The following is a 26,829-nucleotide window of genomic DNA, read 5'->3' as shown; positions in this document are numbered from 1 at the left end:
TTTGGAAATACGGCCTCTTTAAAAATGCCTCTGCCAGGAGCAGCAAAGCCTGGCAGGCTATTCCAGAATAGTGGCAAGCACCTACTCTAGAGAGCTTCTGGGAAAACCAGAAGACCACACAGACAGGCAAGAACATACAACCTCCCTAACCAGTTTTGTTGTTGACCTGATTGCAGGCAGCCTTTTAGCCCAGTTTCAAGCAGCTATGGAAATCAAAAAGACAATACAGACCAAAAGTCATCTAACATTTGTTTTCAGATGCTTCTTCTCATGACATGAATTTTCTCCCATTCGAGTCTTCTCAGAAAATCCATTAGGCCTACATCAGTTGGTAGTGACAGTACCCAGACACACAACCACAACCCTTCCAGCACTTTTGACAAACAATATGCTCTCTTAAAGCCCTTAAAAAAAAAAAAAAAAAAAAAAGTGATGTTCTGGAAAATTACTTCCACCATTTAAGCTGTTCAGTCAAACTCCTCTCACTGCAAACATCAAACATGGCAAGTACTACATATTTTTTCAACCACAGACTTTAACCATGTGGGGCCATTAACAAGGGGGGAGTGGGGGAACTTGATGAAACTTAACAGTTGTATAAAAGTATGGAAATGAGGTTTAATTTATGCCTTTGCACAGATACATACAGAACTAACTGTTTTTTGGTTTTTTTTTTTTAAATGCTGAGACAGTCTTCAGACAACCAGATAAAGTTTGCATACAAACATGACTACAAATATCTCTCTTCAAGCATTTGGTCTGGATCTCCTGCTCATGCTTTTAGCCATTTCTTCAAAGACTTTTGAAATTCTCTTCCTTGCAAATAGGGGGGTAGGGAGGAGGAATAGGATAGGACATGATGGTCAAGGTGGGAGGCTGCAACAAGGTATGGTTATGGTTGTTTAGCACAGTCAAGAAAATCTAGCTGTTTTATAAAAACAGGTCTTTTATTGTTGTGACTAGGTAGAAATTCTGCCTCTCGCATTCATGGAAAGAAAAACTAAAAAACTGAAGCAGCGAGATGGCAGCATGTAAGATGGAGGCCCAGCTCCATAAATTTGAGGGAAGGTTTTTGGAAGCAGGAAAAAGCAAGGTCACTAGTCTTCCATCAAAGCACCACTGCCTCCTGCCCTCCAGGACAGAGACACTAAGCTCATGGAACAGCTTCTGTTAATCCCCATGTAAGAACTGTTTAATTTTTTTCCCTGATCACCTCAAAGCTCAGCTGTAGAACTGGCTAAATCTGACCCTCTGTGACAGGTAAGTAAACCTTAGGATTACCTTAAAATAGAAATATTCTGTACTTGCCCATCTTGCACATAATAATTAAAGGAAATACAGTGTTACAGATTTGCATAATATTCTACTGACATTTATTTAATGTTTAGTTCAAAACAAGAGAACTTCAGGGGCTGTGTACTGTTCTGGATGAGTCCTGGGATCTACCAAGTACTATCCTGCTGAAGGAAGAGCAATGACTACACACACACGCACGCACACATGCGCATCCCTACCTGTCTTTATTATAGCAAGTAATGCTAGTATTTCAAAGCAAAATTGTGCTTACATCAGAAAATTGTACCTCATGAAAACAGTTGTTATTAGAAGGTAACAGTAGTTTATTTGCACAGTTCCCTTCTCCGTGCTAAGGCATATGGAAAATGAAGGTTTCTGGCCACCAGTAACAAAAGCAAGAGAAAAGTGCCTGTGCTATTTGCAACATGCAACAACACAATTCAAGATTTTCAGGACTAAACGGACAAAAAGAACAAGCATGCAAAATGCTAACCACTAATCCAGTATAATCTGTTTACAACAGAAACAATAAAATTTTTGGATCCCTTTGCAAATTTAATGTGGTTGCAGAACTTGAAGGAATGCCAGCAATCTTCTCAATTAAGTAACCTTCTCATCTTAAACACACACACAAAGGGAGGAGGCGAAAAACTGCAGAGGACCAGCTTGGCCTAGGTATCAAACCCAAGAAGGGCATTCTCAGCCTTACAAAACAAGCTGGATTCTCTAACGCCATGCCAAAACACCATAGCCAGCTTCCAGGGTTTTACTCTCTTTGAAGCCTGGTAAAAAGAATAAAGAATGTGGGAATATTTCTGATGTAATTTTAGATACTTCTGATGCTAGGAAAACCAATCCTGCAACTTTTGATCAGCTAAAACAATTGAGTGAGTAGTCATGTAGTGACTATTTTGCTATTGATGTAGGTGACTAATTTAATGCTCAGTTTGCCTTTTTATTTGCTCCCATTAATTAGGCTCAGCTGTTCCAGCTTTCCATCCTTTTAATCCCCAGCTCTTTCTTAAAACCAAGTTTGCCTTGCTCAGATCGATACCATCTGTTTAAATGAAGAATAAACTAGGTCATGTAAGATCCATGACCCTGAGGGCTGCTTTCTGAGTCCCAAAGGGGTTGGTCCTGACTTCCACAGATGCCTACAAAAAGCATCAGATGTATTTGCTTTTATTTACAGTTAGAAGAAACGTTTCCTACTGTGCCACATATTAGTCTTTGTTGCTAGCCACAAGCACAACAGACTTAATTCTGCTGAACATCAGAGATAAACTAGGTGAACTGTATCAGATTACAAACTCACTATTAAATGTCGAGTTTGTCTGCCATTTAATCTCTGTCTCATCTTGGGACGGCTCTTGAACAGCCTAGCAATACATGTCTTAACAGAAGGAGTGGGGGTTGTCAGTAATTCTTGACAAAGAAGGGGAAGAAGTGGCACAGCCAAGGAAACCAGCCTGCCCAAATAGAATGGTAATCAGATTAACACTTGAGAGAAAGATATGGGGAAACCACATGACATGAGCAACTGTGGGCTTCTACAACAGAAGATGTGGCTGGCACATGAACAGGGCAACACAGAACAAGGATGATGATTTTGGACATCACAGTAGCCAAGTTCACATTTTTTTTAATTTTCAACCCATAGACCACTGTAAGCTGAAAATGCCTTGCAGACTACCACTCAACCTTCTCAAATTCAGTGTATTCACACTATTCCACAAACCAGCTGTGTATTGTTCACCATAACTCTTAGACCACTGCTTCTATAGTTCTATACCACTCTAGAGGGTTCTGATCTAAACCTGAAAAACATGCCAGAGAAATAAAGAAATTTAGAGGATGTTTTACAGGCTTACTTTTGTTCTGTCTACAACTGCATATCTCATACTATTAAATGTAAGAAGTAAACGTCAGACAATACTTTTTGCAAAGCTTTTCTATATCCTTCAATAATCATATATCTGAGGAGACAGTCTGATTAAAAAAGATTAAAAGCATATAAAATACAGATGCCTTGTGTAGAGTTCACCATGTGCAGCTCTACCAGAGCAGCTTGCTTCTATGGCTTTGTTAATTCACCCATTGTGCTATGATTCAGTTCACACTAGGAACTCTTTGGATAGAGAAAATGTCTTTCTACTTACCAATAATGTGAGATACTACACAGCAAGAAATATGCCTGCTACATTCCAGGCAAGATCATCACTTTTCAGACTACCTGTCCCAGAAATTTTATTGCCAGTGGCATACCAGTGGTTCTCTCTTACTTCTGTTTTGGATTCTAGACTCATACCTTGTCAAACCATTTTTCAACTGAAAGCTCGGTATCATTAATTCTTTATCACAGCTCAGTTAAAGTTGAAAAGAAAGAAGCAATGCATGTTCGAAGTACAGTCTAGCTCTTGACTCAAAGATGCTGCTGTAAAAATTTTCCACCTCTTTGCTGCTTCCAGATTCCAAAAATCTGACATATTTTCAGGTTCGTTCTTACTTGGTATACAGGGAGCCTATAACAACACACCACTAAAACTACATTTAACAATCTGGAATTTGGTATAGTCTCTTTTCAACTTCGCACAAGATTTGATATGCCAGAGAATACTAAGCAATTGCGTCAACAATTCTTGTTGACTCACTCATTTAAATCTTTCTGAATTACAATCCTTAAGAATTAAGAACACAGGAATCCCCAGGCTAATCAATACCCATCAGTCAAGCTTCCTGTTTTCCTCATAGTTCAGAGACAGGATCCTGATTTCCAAAAAGTACCACTCAACAGAACACCCATGACAGGAGTTCCTTTCTCCTTCCAGGTAATTTTTTTTTTTTTTTTTGGCTCACAACTTACTAGGTCTCTATAAAAATACTCTAACTATCAGGGTGTTTTTAAACAAAATAAGCAGAATCCTTGAAAGTTTCTCCTCTTTTTTTATTTTTGTATTTATTTTGAAATCCCAGGGACCAATGAATAAATGATACCAGAAAGTCACCAGAAGGGTGATAAGAAGATAATCCTTAAGTCTTTCCACTTGTAAACAGCTCTTAGAACACTGAATTTAGATGCACGTCGTGTCCCTTCACAAAACTAATACCCAGAGTCTTCAGAACGATTGTCGTAAAACGAGTATTTTTCCACTTGATTCTTCAATGGTATTTTTGTAACTCTTCCCATGCCTTCTGCTACCTGTGATTCATGACACATTTATATAAAGAATATGAACAGATGAGTGGATAGAAAGTTTTTCCTCTGTATTGAAAACAGGACATTGCAAAGACATTATTACTCCTACTTTTACCTATTTAAATGTTGCCCATGAAGTGCTGACAGGCCTCAACTGCAAAACTGTAAAGACGTAAACATTTTATAAAACAGCTCAGATAGAAATCTTTAAAGATGTACTCCTTTTTCACCTAGAAACTAAGCTCTATACTACTAAACTAAATTTAGGAGGTCTGTTGAAACAGCGTATTTTAAATGATACCAAACCCCTGCTAAAAGTAAAGCGTATCAATCTGTATCGATCCAATTTAAAAAAAAAAAAAAAAAAGCTTGGTCTATCACATTTTAAAAGACAAGCACAATTAAGCTAAGAAGCAGGTACCCATCTGGCTAGCAACACATTCCAAGTTAAAACACTGAAAAGCATTATATTATATTATTTCATCTGATAAGAATTTCAGGTAATTAAAGCATTATCAAATAGTGTCACTTTTTAATACTTGGAAAAGAATCTGTAAATTAGAAAGTGTACTATCAAGATGGGCCATCTTTGGACTTTCTAAAGTTATAAAACGCCATTCATATCCTATGCACAGGATTGCTTCTTTCAGGTAGAGAGAGATTAAAATAAGCACGTTAACTGCAAGCTTCTTGGAATGCAAATATTAAAAAGAAGGTGTTTTTTGTGTTTGGTCCCCCCCTCCCAAGTGTCTCAAACAACAAAAGCTAGACATACAAAACCCAGCATATAGCCACCTCCTGTTCATTAACTGGTGCTCAAAATTCCCATCAAGTTTAGAGTAATTCAGGATTTTTTCTAAATGAATTTGGACTCAAAGTTAATCTTTTATAATTGCTTGAATTTTTTTGTCTTGAAGTGTTTAAAAACACTATGAAACAGCTTCCTTAAAAATGAAACCTAAAACAAACTGATGGACATTTAGGCTAAAAGTTACTACTTTTAATTAAAGTCTGTTACACTTTTGCTTACCACAAACAAAATAATACATGAATGCATCACAAAGTAACCAGACTCAGAGAGAAGGAAAACCAAAAAGATGAGTCTAGTATTATTTGAGGTATCATCAAATCCCAGATTTTAGGCTACAAGATTCCTTTTGATTGTTTAAAAAAAAAAAAAATGCTACAACAAAAACATTTCTTATTATAACCCAAAATGATGAATCCGGATCTCTCTTCAGATACTGTTTAATTTTGGGTCTGCTGTTGTGAATACATGGCTCCTACTTCTCGAGTTGTCATTAGTACTACTTCCAAAATTTTAAACTGGATGTCGCATAAGCAGTCTAAGCCAAAAGGGATTGACCTCGAATATTCTATGAAGACTAATAACTTGCAGTTTATCTCTGGTAGTGCCTAAAGAATCAATTCAAGTAAATCACTAATACACCATTTTTCACTTATTCTGATGATGAGCTGCAAGTGCTTCCCAGTGACTTTTTTCCCCTCCCAATGAAGGTAAGAAGAAAGACGGTGAGTAAAACCTATGCAGGAACATCCTAAATTGGAAAAAACAGCTCTGTTGCTAAGTTTAATTCCTACAATTAAATCTTTACCCAAGAGGACAGCAAAGCTTTCTCTCTCATCATTTGTCAGCACTTCTATCTTCACCTTCAGTTTCCCTGTTCACAGGAAGCATTGACAAAACTGATTTGGCTAGTTGCTTTACTCAATTTCAGCACGGGGGTATTTAATTTGGCTTTCCATTAAAAAAAAAAAAAAAAAGCTATGTCACAAAGTAAAGGACAGACTTAAAACCTCTTCAGGTGACTTCAGTTAAAGGAAACAGTCATCAAGGTCTTAAAAGTTTAAAACAGCACCTCTGTAGAAGATAAACCATAGTTCAGGTACTTAATAGATTGTTCCAGTAGCTTTTGCTCTGTCAGTTGCTACAGTTTAACATCTAAGGTCTTATACGTTGCTGCAAAACTACTGTATGGACAAAGCTTATAATTATACCCACGGAAAATAGAAAACCTTAAAATAAAGTTGACCAGCCAAACAACTACAAAACATGGCTGTGCCCAAAACTCATGTTCTTGTCTAAGAAAAACAAATAAGAAAACCCCATTTTGATGACTAAGAAACACTTACAAACACAATAATCCGTGAAGGATTTAAAGAGTCACTTGGTTCCATATAAGTTAAAGTTACATGGAGCCTGACAAAGATCAGAGATACATGCAGCAGGGGTTGAAACTTAAACAGCAGCCCCCTCTGAACTATGTGAGGCTAAATAGGGGTACTTAGTAGGTGTCTAACACCTGATTAGCCACTTTCCTTTTCAACACAGAAATATGTGCTTCTACACACTTCCAGGATTTTTACATAATCAGCATATTTTTGTCTGTCCTGAAACTCAGCTCTTGCAAATTTCTTCCTTTGTTTTCTCTGAAAGAACTACTTGATGCCAGTCGGTCCCATATTAATGTAAAGAAAGTATCAGGCTTAAGATCCTTGACTGCATCCTTTTAAAAAGCAAACAAAAAATCTTGTTAAAGTACAAAGGTTTATTATTGCTCAGCAAATGTAATAAAAGCCACATTGTTTGTACTTGACCGACTTCCTCCTTCACCAATGCCGGACAGAAGCCTTTGAGGGACTGGTACCTCTTATAATCATACATTCCTTTCAATTACATTTCGCTTCCATCTTCATCTAAAGTAATGCTAAAGGAGAAACAAATCAAGGGGGACATTTCATGTAGTGCACAAAAATGGTATTTTTTAATACTTTTAAAAAATGCTTTAAAAAATACTTTAAAAGCAGATTATCTATTCACTACTTAATATGGTATTTCTACAATACTTTTAAAGCATAAGATCAAAGAGTAAATTGAAGAGCTCCTGGATGAAGACAGATCAAAGACTTTGACTTAATTTAAATGCACTCAGCATGTTTTAGTTCTCTCATATGTTTCAGGAAATAGCTAAATAAGCAACTAAGAAAATTGTTCAAGATTACCTATTCCCTGCTATTTTGTGTGTTACCACAGAATTAGGCACATAAGGCCCTAGTCCAGAAACACACTTGCATATGTATTTATGCCCAAGTGTACCAGCAAAACTGAGATTTACCTAGAAAGGACAAGTTGAAATCCAGATACACTAATATTCAGAAGCAAATTCTATCAAATTAGCAGTGAAATTAAAGTTCACTGGTGGCTAATACCTACTTTTCCTTTTTTTTTTAAGTTTAACCTTTTTTCATCCAGACTTTTTACTTTCATTTTTAAATTTCACTGACCTAGAGCTAACTCAGGGTAACAAAAAAAAAAAAACCAAACCTCTGGACATTCACATTGAGACAAAGCCTCTCCACTGAGTAGCAGTTGTAGTTAAAGGCCTTGAAGCATCAAGAAGTTTGTTCTTCACATTACACCTTCAAACCTGAAGACTGATATTTTTGAAAAATGACAAACTGGAGTTCGTTCTTCTTTCAAACATAGAAGATTACCACAGAGGACCACATAGCCCCATATCATCTCTTTATGGTTGGACATTAAAAGATACAAAGGATATATGTCCTGAAAGGCTGCCATTGTTCTGCGCTTGTTGCAATTTATGGTGGGAACTTATAAAAAGTCTTTTCACAAGACAAAAAAAAAAACATTAGTGTTAAAGTTGCAGGTTAACCCTGTACAAGCAGTAACTGACCAGCTTGCGTGTACCCCAAACACACAAGCTGAGAGATGGAATTTCTCCATCTTTTAGTGAAACAATGAAGAGCCTCCCCAGACACCTTGAGTTGGAATTTCCTCACTTATTACAGAGCTTATCTTCACACCAGCCAGATGGAATCCTTTCCAAGTCAAAAGAGGGGAAAAAAAAGCACTTCTATATTCAATTGAGCAGTTTTACACATCCAATTTATGAACCCAGAAGTACCTATTTCCCTCTGCTGATTATAAAGTGATTCTACACATGTAGGTTTGATAGTCACTTACACTGCATAGGTCTACATTCAGACAGATGAAACCAACCTCGAAATTATATGGTCTGGTAAGTGCATATGCAGTTTCATGACATGGAAATTACTGGCACAGAATATGGTAATTTGTATAAGGAAGTATACATTTGTGAGGTTTAAAAAAAGAATTGTTAGCAACTCACTAAATTCTTCAGACAAGTCACCAAAACTAGGCCAAATGATACTGTACAACTTCATCATCTTCAGCACTATGACCCAAATAAAACTGGCACAATATCACGAATGTGCTAATAAAAAAAAATCAGCTCATTCACCTAGCAATTTTTTTAAAATACTGATACAGTTAATAAACAGACATTACGCACAGGAAAGAAGAGATGCAGTTTTTACAAATAATCATAGCTCAAACCACATCCAATTTGCAAGCTTACATTTACCCATACAATCTGGTATTTTACATATGCTGTTGAAGTTTATACAGTACAAAAGAGTCCTGGAAGGTACTTAAAACTATTGTTATGTTTACCTTACACTTGTGCTGTTACACAGACAAAAACAGAAAAAAAAAGATTTCTGATGCAGCTAAGCCCTTTTCTGAAAACTTTATTTAGTTTGGTCTTTGTTTTGAATGGGTTGTACTGAGTATTGAAGATTTTATTATACTATGCACAAAAAACTTAATGTTGTAACTATAGCAAAATGAATACCTTCCTGAAACACTCAAGTATTACTTCTTTGCATCTATAAGCTATGAACAGTGTGCTGAGACCCTGTATTCTATCTTCCGTTAAGTTTTACAAAACAAAATCAAGCTACATGGCAGTAAGAATCTTCTCCTAAAACACTATTTCAATCTGGAACCAGCACTGCAAATGGATTTGGTTTTGGTTATGGGTTAATACATGGAGAATTCATGAGTGGAACAAAGTATTCCTCAAAGGGAAGGCTTTGTTTATATTCATAAGGCAGTATCAGCTGATACTCCTGAGACACTACAAAGATGCATAACCTATCTAGTATTTACTTCATGTGTTCATTACTTTTCCAAATTCTCTCATACTACACCATACAAAAAAAAAAAAAAAGAAGTGTAACACTGTCCAAGGAAAGGTGATGAAGTCACTGTTGTTTGGAACTAGAATGGACATCATAATATTCTCCACATAAAGAGGTATTACATGAGAAAGAGGAAGTAAGTCTAGAATATCCAAATAAAGTTATATCTGATATGGAACAAGTGCACTAACACAAATATTAAGTTTCAAAATCCCAGTCTCCAAATTCCATTCTCAAATATCAATTAAACTTTTCAGAAGAAAATCTCTATAGTGCCCAGGAAATACACTACTGATAGAAAAGACTGAAAATATTCTTTGTCTTAATACCTAACATTACTGAAGACATGCCAATGTTAATTTAACAGTTGTGTTTCATGTAAACACTTAAATACTCTAGCAGAAAAGGACAGTGGTCTTTAAATTTTTCACACTATTCAGGATTGCATGGACCACTACACTGTTTTTCCTCTATAATGAAGAAGTATAAGTCTAAACTCAATTAAAATTCTGCTCTGTTTTCTAATTTCAGTTCAGCCTACTATGTGACTGAAACACAGAATGGATAGAATTTTTTTTTCTATTTTTACTGTGCAGCTTCTTAACAGGAAAGAAAAGCCACTCTCCAAAGTTCTCACAGTTAGAAGCCAACTGCCCTTTTTAGTTTTATATACACACCTTCCTTTCCCTCCCATCTCCAAACTGGGATCCAGTCTCTCTCCAATATTCTCTCTGTGAATATCACATCCAAGAAACGCATTCAAGCCAATAAGTAAGACTTTAAATAGAAGGTTGCACATAATTGACAATTATTTGAATGGACAGAAAGATGAACCAGGATGAGAACATTTGAGAATTTATGAAAGAGTATACCCAAACAACCTACAAATAAATTCCTTTCATGAAACAAACTTGATTTTCAAAGTGACTCTCAAGAAACAAACTGTACAAGAAAATGGAAATCAAGAGGTGAATGGGTCACTCCAGTCAATACTAAAGTAAGTTTCAGAAGCTATGGCATATATCATAACAATCATAGTGTGAACAATTTTGCAACACTGAGGATAGACTTTTTGGCTGACACCAGATGGCATTCTTATGCTGGACATTGTTTCTGTACACTTTGGTTTTTTGTTTGGTTTTTTTTGTTTGTTTGTGTTTTTTTTTAATTTTTAAAAAACATAAAATCGCTAAGGTACAATATTTATTTTAGCAAACTATATTTAATGCAAATAGTGTTAATTTCATACATCTGAAAACACAGGTGGGAAGACTCAGTATGTCACAAACAGGCAATGATATAGGTGCACTCCCTAAACAATACATTTTTCCCCATCCAAAAGCAAGCTTGACATACAAGGTTATGGAAATAAATCTCATTTACAATGACTATTAGCTGCTCCTGAACAAAAATATTTAAAGAGTAAATATTTATGTATAATAAAGAATTTAGCAGATCTGAAATTATTCATGAGTCACAATACGAAACTGAGAATTCTTCATACAGTCACATGAAAAGCAAAGAGAAGGATATGGTTCAAAATTAAACACCAATGACACAGGCAAATAAAATATCCTACAGTATATATGTTTCAATCACACACAGGCCAAAGGTTTTAAGATTCCCAAAAGTATGCTTTGTTTGGACGAGTGAGCACAATTTAGCTTACCTCAATTTACACTTACCAAGCTGCAATATTCACTCCTAAATTTCCAAGCTAATATAAACACTGGAGAAGAGCTAAGCTCATTACCTCTTGGAATATTTATATCAAAATGCAGGCAAGTAATTTCAAACCCATTTTATACTATTTGTTAGCTAGTTTTATAGAATGACCAACTTACACAATATAAAACAGTATGTGTAGTGTGAGAAGGCTTAAATCTAAGAAAATTAAAACCTGTATTGCAGAACATTACTGAGTCCCATTAATGGCACAGTATATGCTTCTTTAAATTGCATATAATCTTTCAAAATACAGATCTCAAGTGTCATTTCTGATGGCAATTTCGTTTTATGATTTCTAAATTATTTATGAGTAGGCCTTTCCTAAATATTATCTGTCAATTCAAGGACTGGCTCCATTAAAATAAATAAATAAAAAAAAGTCACCTCATCCTCATGTTGTAGGATTTGAGCAATACCATAGACAAAAATCCATACAAATCCAGAAGGAAAACAGTAGGCACATACATGAGCATGTACCGTACACAAATCTTTCCGTAAGACCTGAGAACTTGCCATAAAAACTGAAAGCACTTCAAACACTGTCAAACAAGTTTAGTTCAGTTTTCAAATGCATCAAGAAAAAAAGACCACATAACTCTTCACAGGTACTGAGTTTGGGCTGATAAAATCTCACCCTCACTAATGACCCCGTGTTCAAGATTCATCTCAAATTGCAGAATCTCAGCCTACCAATTCATTGGATTCACCCACTAACCTGATGGTGACTAAGCTCAAAGTAGTACAGCAGCAAATCACTTAAGATGCATACACAAAAGTCAACTGAGATGTTAAAAACTGAATTTCAGGACAAATGTTTGGACAATACACTGACTCAATACAGATGGACAGCTCTCCATCCTAAGTGGACTGGCTGAAGAATGCCTCAAATGGAAAACAAAGCTTTGAAAAGAAAACAAAACAAAAAACCCCAAAACCCCCTCTCCATTATCTATGACAGTCAAAAGGATCACTAGATCAGAACCTTGATATTTAAAACCCATCAGTCCATGGTTAGTGTCATCTGGGTACACCCTTTCTCACAAATCTCTACTCGAGACACAAGAGTTTAACTTTTACATATATAGTGTATTTAGAATGCTGCATGGAAACCAATTTTCCACATTAAAGATTTATCAATTGCTTTATTCCACAGGCCCTGAGGAATTATTTCCCAGATCTTAACTCACAGTGCTCTGCATGGTCATAAAGAGTATCAAGTGTATTATATACTAGTAATAATAGTGAACACTACAGGAAAGAGCATACTAACAGAAACACGATTTCCAACCCATCATACCACAGTTACAGTTATAAGCTAGTCAGCCATACAGAGCTCTTTTTATGTCCCAGTGTTCTCACTTTCCAGTCACTGAAAGCAGTTATTCATTAATACTCAAATCTTGAAAGTAAAACCAAGTTACCTTTTTTTCCTAAGAATCAATATTTTCTTCTAGGTTTTCAGTTATTTCATTCTGTCCTATGTATGTCTTCATCATACATCAAATTTCTTAGCAACACATACCCATATACATAGATACGTGGGTATGTAATATATATACACACACACACCCCCATCTACCCAACCACAGGTTAATTTATTTTGTTTACTGCCATAGTTACTTCTCACTTGTACTCTCTCTCATTCTCTCGCCCCATAAAACCTCAGAATTAATTATCTGAACCTAGTCTGATATATTTAAAAACAGGATCACAGTCTGCAGTAAGACAGCAATGAATAGCAAATCCAACACGACCTTGATAAATTACAGCTAATTGAATTCATGAGCTGTAGTTCACATGCCAAGAGTACTTGACATGCCCTTGTAGATTCTCTTTCTCCAAAATTGTAGCATCACTGCTTAGTAAGAGGCTCATTCGCTATTATAGTTGACATAAAATACATTTCTGCTGAAAGGTGTGCTAAATTATTCATTTTAAAGAATATGCAGCTCAATACAATTTATAATTCAGGACTCACTCTTAAAGAAATAGTGCACAAGCACAAATGTGCTAAAATTGAAGGTAGGGCCAGATGTAAGGATCAGAAATGAACATAAAACCAATCTATCTGGGCCGGGTCATTGGTTCATACACAACCCAAATCAGTTGTAACTGAAAGTTACTGGTATCTGATGGTTATTAGTTTACCATCCATTAACATGCTTCAGCTTCCCTAAAAACTATTAACTTTTCAGCAACAAAGATAAAAGGCATATTTCCGCCCCAGAGAGAGATGAAATATGCCAAACAAGAAAAATTATGGGGTGTATTAGGAATTTACTGTTCTATCAAGTGAACTACATTTTGTTTCAGATGCTTGCGTGTTTCCTAGGAACAAGCAACAGTCTCAGAAGACAGGACAGAGACTGATGAAACTATTATTTCATATATAAGAGGTCCTCCTACATGACTGATTGAAGAGGAAGCTAGCATTGCATTATCCAAGATATACCTCCTCAGAAGGTACCAGAAGAAAGCTGTGCCAATGACTAATACAAATATCTTACTTCTTGACATAAAAATGAAATGTTATCCTTAATAGGATTTGCCAGTACACAAGTTAAGTACCATCAATGTTTAAAGAGTCCCTAAGCACCTGCTTTCATTGTACTGCCCTTTTTAGTCAAGTTTACCAAGTTCCTCAGTCTTTAAAATAAGGTCTGTGTATAACATGCAAAACTCTTTTAGAGATAACTGTACTTTATGGTAAATTATTCAATAGTTTGCAACAAAAAACCCAATTTGTCTTGCTTATAAACCTAAACCAACTATGCTATGGAAAGATAACCAAAGCAAAGTGATCAAACAGTACAGATTTTTTACTTCTCTCTGCTTTCCCCCTCACCCAAGTGTCCTAGCATTTCTAGGTTGGTGGTTTGTGTTTTTTTTTTTTTTTACCCCCTATTACTACAGTAATTGTTTAATTTTATTTCAAGAATCATATTTCAGAGATGCAAGGGAGGCCAAGCACCAAATTTGTTCTCAAACAATGCAGCAGAAATCACAACTAGTCTGGGTGTATCTAGAGTTCTGAATCTCTCTGCCTGTTACATCCAGTAGCCAGCAGGAGAAGTTTTTCCTCCTACAAATATTTTAAATGACAAAACACGTGAAGATTAGAGGGATGTTTAGCAATGTACTTTATTATAGGAGATACACGGGCAATATTTCATGCAAGAGTGCCCAACTTTAGGATACCAGTGAATCCATAGCTGGCTCATTTCCACATAAAGTTGCTGACATCACACACTCAGTATTAACTAGCCACAATTACAAGTTCACGTATACCTACCTAACAAGCACTAGTAACATTTGTTTCTCCACATAAAATCATTTAGAATATCCAACCATGCTCCTCGCCAGACATTCACTCTACTTGTTTTGCTCCGAAAAATGAGATAGAGGAAACACAAAGCTACCTAAACAAAATGGAAGTGTCTCCGAACAGTGTTAAATCCCCTTATCCTACTCTCTTTTTCCAACACCATTTTTAAGTAGGAATTCCAACATTCTGAACCAAAGGTATAGCCTCACCTATGTATTCATGTCCATTACTGCCTGCCAGCCTTCTCTGACTATTCATCCACTTTGGTAGTACCCATTTCACTAAGAACCGTCTTTATTAAAATACAAATAGCAACCATGCAAAGAAGTCAGTAAAAGTCAAAAAGAGTATTTAAAATTAACACAGAGGGGTGAACCCTTGCCTCCAAATATGCAGAGTCAAGGCATTTCACTTGCAATTAAACATTTAAGATCAAGTTTCAAAGACAAAATTCTATTGCAGGCTTTTATTGCCAAGGTACACTCCTAGGAAACTCTTAAAAGCAATATGAAATAGGCATACTCTAAGCTATGAAATCAGTAACTATGCAACCAACTCCTGCTTTAGTTTTAAGTTAGATGGGTTTACCTGCAGACCTGTGAGAGAAAAAAAAAAAAAAGAAGATTGCTGAGGGACTGGCTAATTAGCCACAAAGCCAGTTGTCTTCCGTGTTTCTCATTTCACAATGTCACTTCTCTATTTACTATTAGCATGTATTGCAAGCTTTTCTCAACAGATAAAGAATTCACTGATAAGTAACATCACCTGCAGTATAGTACAATTAATACACATTTTGTGTTAAAAGAATATTAAAAATCCTTGCTAAACAGGATTTTGAGACTTTATTTCTCAATCTGCCTCAGATGTCAGTCAGGTTGAATATTTACAGAATTATACCTTAGCCACATCTTATGCTCAACTTCTGCTCACAAAATTAAATCGTTACACCTTTTTTTTTTTTTTTTTGGGGGGTGGGGGGAAGAAAGACATAATTCCAAATATCCTTTAGCTTTCGGATGTCAGATACTGTTATTTCACAAAAAGCACATGACCCACTCAAATTGTCCTATCACAGATTTCACTGTTTTCCCAGAATTAGCCCAAATCAAGCCAAGGCGGCTGTACTCTGCCTAACCCAATACCAACAGTGCAGTAGGAGCATTGAAAACAACAAAGGCAGCAAAAAATCATCTCCACCGCCACCAAAATAAATCTTATAGCTTTCAATAAGCACTGCAGATAAAAAGAGCTGAGAGAATTCTAGAAAGTCTCTTCACTTAGACATTTAGAACAAAGGATATAGTTTATTTTATTAAATACTTAAAAGCGATAGCTTTCATAGGCTTTACAGCATCAGGAATGTATATGCCCCAATTTGTTTCTACTTTTCAGCCGATGAAGGATGAAATGTATACAACTGCAATGCAAAAAATTAAAAGACCATCTTTTTTTTTCCCCCATAAGAAATATATTTCCATGTCTTTTAAAATATTTTGCATTAACTTTGGTGTTAGTTCTTTTTTCAGATTCTTTCCAAATCTCTTCTCAGTTACTTTGTTTTCCATCTAATGGCTCTGTCTTGTAGGACACACTGTCTTTTTCACAGCTTCTTCCCAGATGTCTTTTCCAGCAGAAAAGAAGAGTAACAAAACCAACCTTAATCAAGAAAAATTTTCCATTAACAGATCCAAGGAATCACTGCTACTCACTCTGAAATTACTAGAAGAGATGCAGAAAGCTTTTAAACAGAATAATTTGCATTCAGTTGTAATACTGGGAAACTTTCAGAAATATTTTTAAATTTATTACACCCCAAATGACATTCTCTCCAAAGATACTAATGAATGAGCAATTTCTACATATATGGTTGCTAACGTGAATTTATTTCAAGTGGATTGAACTATGCTGGTCACTAAAAAAAGGAGGAAGAGCAATGTTGTTGATTCAGTATAACTTCTCTATCTACCACTTCTGAGTGTGACAACTGTGTGGGTTAAATAAAGACGTACTGCAGAAGTCTTCATAGGCCTTTGAAAGTCACAAAAGTCAGGGAGAGTTTAGTGACCTCAGAACACAAATTCAGCATACCAACATGCAACCTGAAACGTTTTGATGAAAGAAGGCACAAGAATCCCAGTTTAGAAACAGGCTGACCAGCAGCTGTCCTCATTGTTTGTTCCCCAGGGACAGACAAGGAGTTACCCACTAATCTTCCTGAAAACAAACTAAAATTTTACAATGCATACTCTGCAGTTATTTTTGGCAGGCCATGCAAATTGAAACCATACAGGCTATCATCTCCTGCACCCAAGGAGCTGTAAGAAGCCAGTACCAAGCTCTGGGGAATAGGTCTAAGGCTACAAGTCTGTCATCAGTTTTGGGGCAGGTGGCTAGAGGAGTCTACTATTATAGCACCCAGAAGTTTCACATAAACAGTCAGCTCCCAGCCTCTTATTTTTTTTGTATTCGCCATCCATATACCTATTACAGTGCATCCTAATTAGTAGATCAGCAAAGTAAAAATCTTACACCCAGTTTAGCCTGTTTTTGAAGAGTCTATGGAGGGATAGCTCTGTTAACACCTACCTGCACAATACTGGAGCATTTAATTTACTGACTGGAGCAATACCTGAAAGGCATAAAAAGCAATACTAACTAGACATTTTGCTTTAATCCAGAGAGCTCCCTGCAGCTTCAACAATAATGGCACTGTCATTACCATAAATATTTCAGATTGCTCAGAGTCCCCATATTCCCCAATACAAACAGAACAACACTTAAGCAAATACCAAGAACACTGTGTAAGATTATTTTAACATTTTAATGAAGAACCATACCAAAACTCATAAAAAAATACTGCATAGTGGGCACCTTAAATGGTCATTTTATATGATTTTGGTAAGAAATCATTACCTCCTTTGTAAAAATCATAAAAAAAAAAACACAACAAACCTTGGCAGCTCCACACACTTTCCTCTTGTATTAGACAATGTCAGAGATTATGTAGTCACATTTTCCAGGCAAAATAATGTATTGCATTGATAGCTTAGCGCTTTTTAAAAGTATGCATAAGATAATGCCAAGTGTACACAAGAAAAACAAATGCACGTCTAAATCACAGGTTACAACTGCTAATAATCATTATATAACTCTTCTGCCTTGAGTTGCCTTTCCCAAATACTCCAATAAATACAAAATATAAATCATTACACCTGAATTCTTGCAAATTGCATGGCAGAATCAAATTAACAAATACGATACATGACCTTTCACAAAAAATTAGCGCAGAATCAATCCTTTAAAGAAGTAAAATATATCCTAGTTAAAAAAAAGTTACATGCTATAGATACTGTATAGTATCTATACTATACTGCGTACTGTATAGTATATACTATACTGTACTGAACAGTTTGTAGAAACAAAGATCTGCTAAGTGCAATAGATAGCCAATTAACAAGTCCTATATATGCTGACAGAAAATGAGCAGAAGACTTTTCCATATTCTCACTCTTCCTACATCAAGCTGTAGAATTGCAGAACTTATGTTTTATGAGTTTATATAAATTTCAATGCATATATATATAACTTATAATCCAATAGAGAAAGCTGCAGGTGATATTCAAACTGAGTATCCAGAAAATAAACATGAGCAAAGAAGATTTTACATAAAAATTAGTCTGTTTTAGACACCATAAGCTGTTGGCATAAGGGCTATGAAATACATCACAAACCAAATAAAACCATATAACCAATCTACGTTTACTCCAGTATTAAATAAACACTCCACAACAAAGGGTCACAAGACTAGAAATCCAGATACTTCACAAAGTATTCAAATTGCCTGAGGGGTGCAGTTCAGATTTACTTAACTATAATGTAGGTCAAATTGAGCCGGACTTCCCTGCTCCCTCAACAGACTGAGAAAGTTGAGGGTCAAAGCCAGACTTTGGGAATGGTTCCATTGACTAGATCAACCCAACCAGACAAGTCTAACATTCCACTGCCATCAGTATTATACAGAAATATGTTATTCCATGCAGTTTAGCCACATGGAAACGATGCTTCCTTCATTAATTTTAATGTGTTTCAGTTACAAATAAATAAATAAATAAAACACACACACTAGCAATTTGTCTGAGGTGAAGCGTATCAAAGCAGACCAACTGATTCCCTGGAGAAAAATGACAACGCATTTACACAAAAGTTACTGTCAATCAATTAATAGACCAGTTATCAACTGCTCTAAGCTGGGATGGGAGTGAAGAAAGAGGGCAGCCAAGTGGGAAGTTCTCATGAACAAGTGCCACAGATCACCACAATTTAAGACTGGATAGGGTAGCTGTCAGAATTCACCAGAAGAAAATTTGAGCATCTACACATTTGAAGAGCAACTCTGCAATACAAACATCCTCAAACTACCTTAAAATAGGTATAGATATTAATACAGCTCCTTCGGTATGAGCATTACACAGTAGCTCAGGAGAGCTTATTTTACTAACACAAAAGCACAAGCACTTTAGCAATACCACTTGAAGTCGTATTGAAATGACGTGAAAATGGTTTAAATCTAGTTTAGCTGTGTCTAAAAAGGAGAACTGTAATTCTAGATTCTACAAAGTGAAAGAGCTTAGGTATTTACATAGAACAGTTAAGTTGCTTAAATTCAATTGTAAAAACACAAAATTCAGAATTCTTTAAGACTGTGGCCCTTAAACTCTGTAAAAACAAAAGCTTAAGTTCATCCTCATGAGACTGCTATTTTAATATTTTTAGAATGCTTTTTAGAGTAGAATAAGATGTTTTGTTCAAGTTCAAAGAAGCTTTCCAAAATGGGAAATCCATATTGTTCTCAGAATTTTTTTTTTTTTTAGATTTTCAGTGCTCACAGAAACACTGTGTCTATTTTACACCCTGTCCCTCTAAACCTTTAGAAGAAACCAAACATCACTCACTGTTTCAGAGGTAATATCTTTTCAAACACCATTCCCTGAAATCCCTCAAGAAAGAAGTCTTTAAATTGCCAACCTACAGTTTTACCATCACAACTGAAATTATTTCAATACCCTTGAAATTTATTTACCCAAAATAAAATGGTAAACATAATACAAAGTGCAAAAATTTGAACATTTCTTTTACCAAAATTAATAAAGACTACAATTATCCACAGAAATACAATAATGAGACTGACATAAGTGTGTTTTTCATGTTTTCCTCATTCTGTAACATTCCACTCACTTTCCAAATGTAATGTGTTTCGTTAACTACTTTCACAATTTACTCACCTGTCTCCCAGGTGGATTTCCTTTAGCACTCTAAATTTACAATCTCTACAGTAAAAAAGAGGCTGTACTAAAGGAAAATCTCTGATTCACCTTCAGTATTAAAAAAGAATAATAATAATAAAGCAATACATATTTCAAATAAAAACTGAACCACTGCTCTAATGCAAAGTGCAAACAGTGTTTAAAAGAATGTTGTATCATATACCTCCCCCCCCCCCCCCTTTTTTTAATGAACATTTGTCCATTCATTTGAAAGACAGTCTTCCTGTGGGAAAACAGGAATACAGTCTAATTTTGAAAATTGCTCTTCCTTATCACCTGAATATTCCAGGTGCACACTAACACACAGTACTTGGCAAAATTTTACTTACCAACATCTTTGAAGCTGCTAAAACAACTCTAAAACTGTACAGAAATGGGAAGATGCTTTCTCAAGTAAAGACATTGTGTTAAATTATTCCCAAATAGGACAAGCTAATGCTGAAGATGTTTTACACTGATAAGTATCAAGAGTAATGGAATTGTGTTGTTTAACCTAAACTGATCTGGTTAAAACCAACTTATGCCCTTGCAAGGTAAACACAAAGTTCCCATCTTTCACTTCACAAAAATTCAATCTTCATTGCTGTATACACATCTATGCCTCTCATAACGTAAGTGGTACATAAGCTCCACCACCCTTTTGTTTCTTCTCATATCTGTATATTGGGCATCTCTGGGCTATTTGTAGGACTTAACAAATTATTTATCTTCAACAAGTATGTTTGAGTGTCAAAGCCCATTCTATAACATACCATCAAGTTCACAACATGAGAGAAAGAATACTAAATTTCTTTCTGCAGTTAGATGTCTCAATAAGATTAAGGCAGAAGAAACAGGTGACAGGCAAACACTAGCTGTCTACCTCAACACTGATTTCGAACACTGAAGACAGAAAAGCAGAAGTGTGAACTTTGAGTTTTCACATTTGCAGACTTCTTCCGTATACTCTCACTTTTCTGACCTTTCTGAAAGATAAAAGAGAATATTTGTTTCTATAATTTTTTTCTAGCCTAATGAGAACAGGAACCTTATGAGAAAGGACCTGTTGCTGCCTACTCCACAATGAACATTATGCTACTGAAATTCACCTCAGCAGTGGATAACAGGAAAAGCAAGAGAAGAAAGCTGAGTCACACCTGGTCATTTTCTCTCTAGAACATCAGCTATAACAATACTAAGGATTTATTTTGGGACAAGTATGATCTTGTGGGAGGGAAAAATGAAGCAAGAAAGACATTCCACAGACAGAGAGTGAAAACAAAATCTAAATAGTTTAGCTTTATGACTAAAGTCTCAAAGATGTACAAATGTAACGGTGAATTCAGGTCACCATTACAGTCACAACATTCAGATCATGTTTTATTTCAAAACTTGTGGTATTTAAGGACATTGCCAAGTAAAATCATCCATTATTATTTATCATTTCAGTATCAAAAAAAGGTGACAAAACAGGAAAAAAAAATGCTCACGCTTCTCTTAGAATATAGTATTTTAAATACGTGAGGACCTTGGTAGTGAAACCAAAAATAACACTTGGTAAGAAACAGAACTAATTTGAGCCCCTTTACCCCTCCCCCCTCCAAAAAAAAACCAAACCCCAAGCCACCAGTGTTCTTTGCTAGTAAAGAATAACTTAGTTATTCTGTTGCAGAATTTTTTTACTGAGACTATATGCAGGAAAAATAGTACCGTAATGTCCTATACAGGAGCAGATTCCTTCTTACAGCATTAGACTACAGTTCTGTATCTGCCGTCCTGCTGATATAATGCCATTTGAAATATATTTGGCTACCATATTTTGTGTGTGAACACAGTGAAATTAAGTATTTAAAAAATATGTTGTGCCTCACTTTTCCCATGTACTTTTTAAAATTTTCCCACGCTTATAAAAATTAAAATACTGGTTTGCCCAATTTTTTATTCAGCATTTGTTTAGTGTAAAGCACTTCATGGGAACTGTTGCTTAAAAGAATCTTTTTGCATTAAAATACTATTATTAAAATATTTCAATCAATTGAATAGATTTACAAAACCCAATTTACATTTATAAAACCTGCTATGGAATTCATAGCACTTGGAAAAATGGGCAAGAAACAGATCTCACAGGCGAGAGAGGGCAAGAACAAGTTTGTCATCTTTCTCTTCCTGAAGTTCTCTTCCTTCCCCCTTCCCTATTACCATACATTTAATTTAGGAACATAACATTTGTTCTCCCAACTTCACCTACCCAGAAGTGAAGAAGTATGTTCTGGTTTTCGTGTACTTATTATTCTAGTTTACCTGAACTACTTCTTCATTATGGTATATTAAAAATTTAATATCTTTATTTCAGGATATATGTTAGGTGTCCGACTGCAGCCACTCTGGCTACTGGAATGGGAAGGTTGCTCTTGTTACCAAAGATGATTCAGAAACTGTGCCACTAGTATCCATAGTCTCTCTCTTCCACCAACCAGATCTATAAAAAGTTTAAAATGGGTTCAGATAAGCATGGGTGGGCCATGAACTTTCAGCAGTTAAGTTTCAATGAACATGGTGGTCGTGGCATATCAATTTTTGCTTCTGTGCAGCACAGAACTACCTCAGCCTTGGCACAGCTAAGTATGTAAATTCACAGAATATTTCAGCCTGGTCTGAGCAGCAGTTTCTGAGCACACATTCATATTTCGACCACCTTTGAAAGGAAAATTAATTCAAAAACAGAAGTGGACAACCAGGCACCTTCAATAGCTCCAGAGCAAGAGCGCTCACCTTTCATGTAAGAGGACTAGCTAAAAACCCGTACACCTCAAAGGTTCAAAGCCACATCTTCAACCTCTCAGGAAGTACCCTCAAAGAAACATTCTTCCTGTTCAACCTCTCTTAGTGCCAGAAATCAGTACGCACCCCACTCCTGTGCTCTCCCCAAACCCATAACTTCACTCTATCGACTAAATATTAGGGCACTTCCCCCAAAACCATACCTGTACTCTAGTCTCTGCTCCCAATGCCTTTTACCAAAGGGCCCACAAACACCAAAACAAAGGTGGAGTCCTGGGATGTTTGGGGGAGATAACTCTCCTCCCAATCATTATGCTAAACTGTTGTCCCCTTTTGCTCTTTCTTCCCTCACAGTGAGTTCTTTGCTAAACCAGGCACAGTGTCCAACAGAAACCACAGAGCACACATCCAATCCAGCCTGCATTATGGTGGTTGGATTAACAGAGATATTTTAATCCTCTCAGACTACGAAGGACATTTAAAACAGTAGGTTTTATATTCAAAGCAGGTACTGCTTCCAATTTTTTTTTTTTTTTTTAATTTTTACATGAACTTTATTCCATCCTCCAAGAGAAGGCACCTAAAGCCAGGGATGACCACAGTCTCAGACATGCAAATATAATTTTGTTACCTTAAATATTACTCATAAACAGCTGTAAGAGCATGGAGCTCACCTCCCTATTTTGCCACTTTCTCAAGCTGATAGTTTCCAAAGCCATCCTGTTTCAAAGCCTGGGTATGTCTATAAGCAACAATGATTCTAGTAGACAAGATATCAGAAAGTCCTGTTCTGTAATTTCTGGGTACCCCTCTCAACTCCACAGACATCTCCAAATATCTCAGATAGAGCACATAGCTTTTGGGAACATCAACAGAAAGAAAATTGGCTCTTCTTACCACAGCAATCAAACTGCAGACGACTCTAAATTGCTGTAGCAAAATTGATGACAACACATTAATCTCATCCATTTGTGTGGGAGATCAAAACCGAGGATAGAGGGTAATACTGACTTAAACCACTGCTAAAAAAAAATTGTAACATACTCTTTCAGTACATGCGATATAAACCTAAACCGTACTTAACTAACTTCAATAAAAAAGGTTTAAGCCAAGCAAAACTGAACTTTTCAAGCCAAACTACACAACTACATAGTATTCTGCACTGATTTAACTTGCAGCCCATTTAACTCAGGAATGCAACGTAGCATGTTAGTAGCTGTGTATGGAACAGCCCAACCTCCCGCAGAGTTACCGGCTCAGATCTCAGATGCACTACAGACACATTAGCAGGGCACTGCATCTTTTACAAACTGCAATTCAGAGGCAGGTATGAATGTGTTCAGTTTCAGTATCACTTTGAGGCGGCTGTATTACTTCCTGGTCAAGAGCTAGATCCCTTCCCTCCTCGAAGCCTTCTACTGAGGTGCACAGGCATGTCATAAATTCATTTTAAAACCAACTGACAGTAAGCCAGCTCAGCTTCTCTGATAAGGTAAGGCCTTATGTATTTATCTGTACATTTTTTTATAACCTTCAAGTGTTGTGCTTTGCCTTCCTTCTCCCTACTAAACAACCAATGCCACTGCTCGTAAGAGATGCAAAGAACAGTCAAAGAACAGTCATCGTCTCAGACAGAGCTATTTGAGAAAAGAGGGGGGGGGGGAACTATCAAGATGGGGAAGACAGAGAAGGAAGGGAGACTGTTCTTTAAGTATTCTGTCAGTGCCCTGATAGGCAGCTATATACTCCTTTTACATTTCATTCCCTTCTGTGTCTTCATACCAAGCAGTGTCTCTTTTCTTAAGTCTCTCTTTATTCCTTGTGGAATGAAAAAAAACTTTCCTCTTCCTTAACCTCTAAGGAGGACATTAAAGAACGCTCTAAAAAGATACGCTGTTTAGAATTGACACCAGGATTACTTCTACATTTCTTCACTGGCCTCGGGAACACTTCCATGACTCTTATGCCTTCTTTAAAAACTAGTATTTTTCTGCAGCCTGTGCTTCACTCCAAGTCATAATCCTCTACGATGGCAATTGTATCCCCAGCAACCAGTCATGATGTAACAAACAAGATCAACCACTTCTGGTGGGAAAAAAAGCATCACGAACCTCTCAAGCAGTCTCTTAATAATCTCAATTAATTTCTCAATAAAATGCCTGTTCACATTTCAAATTGGAAAAATTATCTCAAAAAAACAACGCACTTCAAGAGATGATAACGCAGTCTTCACCGATCACAACATTCTTAGGCCTCTCCAACCCCTTTTTTAAAGGCCTATTAAAAACGTCGATTTCACTAAGCAAAGGTTTAAATCACACCTTCTTTGCTGAAGACAGCTTAGGAAAAATTGAGATTTACAGCACTTACTGGAATAAATCTATCCAAAATCATTTCACAGTCCTATAAAAAAAAAAAATAAAGCTTCCATATAGTTGAACATACAATCCTTCAAACCAGGTGCAAAAACATATTTAACTACACATATGTATGCTCAAACACAATGCACAGACAGATACAGCGGTTATGAACACAATGAACATAACCACTGATGTCCAAAATGCCAATTTACCAAACACATGCATTTCGTCTGCAATGCCGCCGATTACAGGCAGTTTTTAGTAAGCGTAGTAAATGTGAGATGTAACCTCACCTTCTACCAAAATACTACACACGCAAAGCATCTTTGCATCAATATTCAGGGCAACAGCGCGCTGGGGTTCTGAAATAGTATTCAGCTAACCTGTTTGATCTCTTCACTGGCCCGACAACTACATTTAAATGATGAATCTTTTATCACGATGCAGGTAAATGAAGTTAAACCAGATAAATCAGGTTTTCCACCAAAAGGTCTTTAGGCTTCAGCCGTGACTCGTCCCCGTCTCGCCGACGGGCCAAACCCAGTTACAGGCTGGTTCAGCTGCAGATCAAAACCACCACCTGGCAGCCAGAGCCGGGGACACTGGCAAGCACTTGGGGCTCCTCAACGCCGCCGGGGACACGCAAACACCCCCCCCCCCGCCATGCACAGCCCCCAACAAACTACAGCAAGGCTGCAGCGCGTCTCCCTTCACCCCCCTACGGCCACCACAGGCAGCCCTGCGCTGCCGAGCAGCCTCAAGCCGGGCCGGGGGCCCCCTCCCCAGCGCCGCGGTCCTGTCCCTGTGTGTGAGGGGAGCGGGGGGGGGTGGATCGCCCCCAACGGCACCTGCCGGCCGTTCAACGGTTCCAACCCCCGCTGCCTCAGAACGGGCCCACAACGCCCGGCGGCCGCGGCTCCCGGGCGCGGCGGGGGAAAGAAGGGAGGGGGAAGGAAGGGGGGCGTCCAAAAGAAGAGGGCACCCGGGAAGGGGGCAGACGGCCGCTGGGGCACCTCCAGGGGCCGCGCCCGGCGGGAGGAGGGCGGGCAGCGCACAGCGCTGCCCGCCCTCCTCCCGCCGGGCACGGCCGCAGGCAGGCACCTGGGCAGCTCCTTTGTTCCTCCCCGCTCCCGCCGCCTCCCCCCTTCCCGCACTCACCCACGGTAGCCAGGGTCTCCAGGTCCTCCAGCTTGTATGCGGCGGGCTCAGGCGCGGCGGGCGAAGCGGGGCCGGTGGGGCTGGCGACCGGAACGGCGGGCTGAGGCGCGGCCAGCCCCGCCGCCGCCGCCGCCTCACCGCCGCTCTTCGCCCCCATTTTGGCTTTGGCGGCGCTGAAGGCGTCCATGGGGCCGAGCGGGCGCCCTGCGGCCGCTCAGCGCATGGAGAAGGGCGAGCCGGGCCGGCGAGGGGAAGGGAGGCGGGGGGGCGGGGGAGAAGGAGCGGCGGGGACGCAAAGTTTCAGTCTTCAGCAGCAGGCGGGGTGGCCGCTCCCCGGGGCGGGAGCCCGTTGCCGCCTCTGAGGGGGCGCGGAGCCCTTCAGCATCGCGGCCGGCCGCCCGCCAGCCGCAGCAGGGACCGCCGCGCAGGCAGACAATGGCGAAGGCGAGCCCGGCCCCGCCGTGCCGTGCCGAGCCGCGCCGCGCCGAGCCGCGCCACACGCGGAGCGGAGGGGCGGGGTTTGCCTTCCTGCCGCTGCGGCACGGTCCCGCAGAGGGATTGCGCGGCGGGGAGGAGCCGCGGCCCCGCCGCACGGCGGGAGCGCGGAGCTCGCCCCCCGCCGCGGGCACAGCCCCG

The 26,829-nt window shown here is 38.1% G+C and overlaps 1 protein-coding gene across 1 annotated transcript in view; it reads right to left on the bottom strand.

Moving 5' to 3' along the window:
* Positions 1-26,380, bottom strand: part of LOC104034491 (cAMP-dependent protein kinase catalytic subunit PRKX) — a 56,163-nt gene extending 29,783 nt beyond the window's left edge. Inside the window, exon 1 of the mRNA XM_075713733.1 lies at positions 26,194-26,380. Coding sequence (XP_075569848.1) covers positions 26,194-26,380 — 187 coding nt within the window. The remainder of the gene's footprint in view (positions 1-26,193) is intronic.
* Positions 26,381-26,829: the final 449 nt, after the last annotated feature.

Source organism: Pelecanus crispus, chromosome 1, assembly GCF_030463565.1.
Source record: "Pelecanus crispus isolate bPelCri1 chromosome 1, bPelCri1.pri, whole genome shotgun sequence".
Taxonomy (NCBI): Eukaryota; Metazoa; Chordata; class Aves; order Pelecaniformes; family Pelecanidae; genus Pelecanus; species Pelecanus crispus.
Note: the sequence above shows the minus strand (reverse complement) of the source record. Positions and strands in the feature narration are given on the sequence as shown.